The sequence below is a fragment of the Poecilia reticulata genome, linkage group LG22, assembly GCF_000633615.1.
Source record: "Poecilia reticulata strain Guanapo linkage group LG22, Guppy_female_1.0+MT, whole genome shotgun sequence".
Lineage (NCBI taxonomy): Eukaryota > Metazoa > Chordata > Actinopteri > Cyprinodontiformes > Poeciliidae > Poecilia > Poecilia reticulata.
This window is the reverse complement of record NC_024352.1, coordinates 24501545-24505578: the sequence shown is the minus strand read 5'-3', so window position 1 is coordinate 24505578 and position 4034 is coordinate 24501545. Positions and strand designations below refer to the sequence as shown.

The window sequence follows — 4034 nt, the reverse complement described above, 5'->3', positions numbered from 1 at the left end:
ATACACAGGTACTTTTGACCAGCATGTACCTTTTATTCCGCTTGGGCCAAATTTTCCGTGATGTCCCATAATTCCTTTCTGCCCTTTAAGCCCAGGTCCCCCTGAAAAAGCAGCACATTATAAACACATTCCAAACTTAAAAATAAAATGTATCTGATTCTGGATTAAAGTTCTGCTTTTACATACTTTCTGTAAACACCTACATCAGAATACAGTGATCCAATCTGGAAACATCCTTCATGCTGTATTAATCTCTGCAGTAAAGTCTTGCAGTAACCCTGCATTCCTAAAACCGTTCCTCCTCCAACTTTTCACCCAAATGTAAACACATGGAGATGTGTGGCTGGCCTGGACGCAACTTAACTTCACATTATCAGCACAAGAAATGTGATCTTTGCCCCGGTAACTGCTGCGAGTCTTACAATATAGAAAAGAGGCTTCAGGCAAACAAACAAATATTCAGGAGAACGCTGCAAAAACACAAACTCTTACCAAATAGTTTTGTCTAGTTTCTAGTGCAAATATCTTGGTACACTTGAAATGAGACAAAACTAACATACAAGTAACTTTTTAGGAGCTTCTTTTAACTTAATAATTCCTTAATACTGATGAAAAAGTACAAGTTTCATTTCACTTGCAACGTGAGGAAAACATCTTATAAGTGACAGAATCTGCTAATGTGACAAGTATTTTTTCTTTACTGAAAACAAGCTCATATTTCTTCCTGAAAAGTTATTTGCATGTTAGTTTTGCCTTATTTGAAGTGAACTAAGACGTTTGCACTAGAAACTGGACTAAGTTTGGTGTTTTTGCAGTGCAGCATGAAGGTTTACCGTTCTCTCCTGGAGGGCCGACTCGTCCTGGTCTGCCAGCCGTTCCTTTTTGTCCTTTTTCTCCTGGTTCTCCTGCAGCAGCAGAAAATCCCGTCAGACATATTTCACCTTTAATATGATTGCTGTGCTGAGAAAAGCAGATTATGCTCAGTGTGGATCATTTGCCTTTGAGTCCAGGGACCAGGATCTGAATTGTACAGGAGTCTTCTGCCACTTGTTGTCCATGTAATAGCTGCACTTGTAATAAACTCGTCATCATCACAGATGTCAGAGTCATATGGAGTAAAAGTTTCCATCGTGCCATTTTTCCACATGGACTGGATGGTGTGTTTACTGGAGAGGCAGAAAAGATTAGAAAATATGAGGATGAAAACTGGTTCAGAGCTGAAGTGACGTTTAGATTCACTGCAAAAACACAAAATCCTGCTGAGAAGTTTGGGTTTTCTAGTGTAAATACCTTAGAACACCTGAATTAAAACTAAAATAACCTACAAGTTCATTTTCAGTAAGATATAAAGCTTGTTTTTAATATAAATTTTAAAACGTCACAACCAGACATTTTTCCCCGTGTTGTAAATGAAATCCACAAGTGGAACTAGAACTTTTTCATCAATTTTAAGGTATTATTGAGTAAAACAAGCTCTTGTATCTTGCTGGAAAAATGATTTGTGAGTTAGTTTTGTTTTAATTCCTCTCTTGCACTAGAATGCTTGGTGAAAGTTTGTGTTAATGCAGTTTTCAGCAACATTCGTTCCTTCATAAGGTCCACATAAACAAAACATATGATTTATTTTATGAAAACCTTTTTAGGAATATTTCACAGTCTAAGATTAAAACCTTCGGATAATCTGACGCTCACCTTGACGAGTGTTTTCCAGACCAGACCGGCGATTCCAGCGTCCAGAGATCTGCAGGAGCTTTGATTTCTGGGCGTCCTGCTGAAAAGTTTTCATGTTCCTCCTCGGATGTGTGTGTGTGTGTGTGTGTGAAAGTAAGTGTGTGAGAGAGAGAGTGTGTGTGTGTGATAGCACATTTATAAACAGTTCAGAGATAACGTCCTGAAGCAGTTGGGGCCCCTGCAGATAATTGGCTGAGAAAGCAGCCAGTGATGGATGTGAGTTTAAATACACACACTCAGCTGGATCACTCATTCTACGCTTTTTAATTATTCATTTAGATCTTTGCAGTTATAATGTGTATAATTCATAATATTTTAAGCATGGCTTTGTTTAGAGGCTTAAGTTCTGTTAAGAAATTAAGATATTTTTATAGTTTTCTGTGCTCATTTAGCGCCTATTTCAAGAAAATGGTGCATCATTGTATTTTAGCTAAACATCTGGTGATAAAGCTGCTATCTTTAATAAACCGGTTATACATTCTCCAGAAAGAAACATTAAAATCTTGTTCATCTTTTTACTGAGGTGGTATATGAGGGATATTCTAGACAGAAAACAAGAGGAAGATTCAATTGCTGCCAAAAACTCAGAAACTTTGACATTAATCATTAATCTGTTCAACTTTTAAAACTCATACATTTGCAGGTTTTCTGGTGGAAATGTGTTCATCCTCCTATTTCTGTCAGCAATGGCCCTAACTTGCCGTTGTAATTTTCTGCTGAAACAAAACCGAAATGAAGTTAAAGCTCCATAAATTAGAAAATAACTGAATAAATGACTAATTTTAGTTATTCAGTTCATAAAGATAAACTCATTTGAAATAATTTGTTGATTTTCCAATTCACTGATTTTATGTTTTATCATTATTTAACTTATTTGTAGAACCTAAATGGGGCTGCACAGTGGCACAGTGTGTAGAACTGTTGCCTTGCAGCAAGAAGGTTCTGGGTTCGATTCCCGGTCTTTCTGCATGGAGTCTCCATGTTCTCCCTGTGCATGGTGGGTTTTCTCCAGGTACTCTGGTTTCCTCCCACAGTCCAAAAACATGACTGTCAGGTTAATTGGCCTCTCCAAATTGTCCCTAGGTGTGAGGGTGAGTGTGTGTGTGTGTGCGTGGTTGTGTCTCTGGGTTGCCCTGTGACAGACCGGCAACCTGTCCAGGTGACCCTGCCCCCCGGTCGGGGCGCCAGCTGGAGAGGCACCAGCAACCCCCGACCCAACCGAGGGACAAGGGTGCCAAAAAAATGGATGGATGGTAGAACCTAAATTTCCTGCTCCTGTATTTTCCTTTTTCCAGCTTTTTCACCTCTTTGACCACTTGAGGGCGCCAGCGTCCATGAAGTAACTCAATCCAACGTGTTGGCACGTTGTGGTATTTGAACCGTTTCGTTGCATATCTCTTTGTGGTGTTTTTTGTTTTTTCTGCTGCGTCCAGGACGTCTTAACGTCACCAACCTGGTATTAAAACGGCATCAAAAACAGTCCAGCCACTGCTGAACATGCTGTAATCAGATACGGTCCAGAGCGGGAGTATCCGATGTCCTAATTAGATTTACAAACCCCGTGGCAGCCACTGTTTCAGATGAGGATTGAGTGTCTCCTTCAAAATTCCCCCCAAAAGTTTTACATTACCTGCTTCTCAAATATTCATGACTCTCAAGGCAGCAGTTGCGGTGGTCATCGGCTCTCTCTGCTATTTGCTGCAGTGAAGTCCAGCCCAGTATTTATGCAGCCAGGCCTCTCCACTTTCCTGCCATATTTTTAAAGTCTCTTATCAATAACACAACACGGAAGAAATTTAATCAAGCTGAATTTTAATGTTTATTTATTTATGGTATATTTTGGTGCGACTCAAATAAATAATTGATTATTATAGTTTCATGGGGTCATGATCATTTTTTTAAAGAATGAAGCAGGCAACGTTTTTCAGAAAAACTAAAGTGATTTAAATTAAATCTGTTTTGATGGTTTTTGAAAATGACACAACAAAAAATAAACACATATACACACAGCTACAAAATATAAATAGGAAATGAAAAATGAGAATGTATAAGCATAGATAGATAGATAGATAGATAGATAGATAGATAGATAGATAGATAGATAGATAGATAGATAGATAGATAGATAGATAGATAGATAGATAGATANATAGATAGATAGATAGATAGATAGATAGATAGATAGATAGATAGATAGATAGATAGATAGATAGATAGATAGATAGATAGATAGATAGATAGATATTAATATTTTGATCTTAAATGTCATGTTTTCATTCGCTGTAAGCAGAAATTTGACATAA

The 4034-nt window shown here is 37.9% G+C and overlaps 1 protein-coding gene across 3 annotated transcripts in view; it reads right to left on the bottom strand.

The window, feature by feature from the left end:
- The window catches only part of colec11 (collectin sub-family member 11), a 4681-nt gene extending 2780 nt beyond the window's left edge, over positions 1–1901 (bottom strand). For all 3 annotated transcript variants that reach the window (XM_008399858.2, XM_008399859.2, XM_008399860.2), the window contains exons 1-4: positions 1693–1901; positions 999–1166; positions 834–905; positions 30–101 (exon numbers count right to left, since the gene is read on the bottom strand). In XM_008399858.2, coding sequence (XP_008398080.2) covers positions 30–101; positions 834–905; positions 999–1166; positions 1693–1786 — 406 coding nt within the window. In that variant the 5' untranslated portion in view covers positions 1787–1901. The remainder of the gene's footprint in view (positions 1–29; positions 102–833; positions 906–998; positions 1167–1692) is intronic.
- Between the last annotated feature and the right edge of the window lie 2133 nt (positions 1902–4034).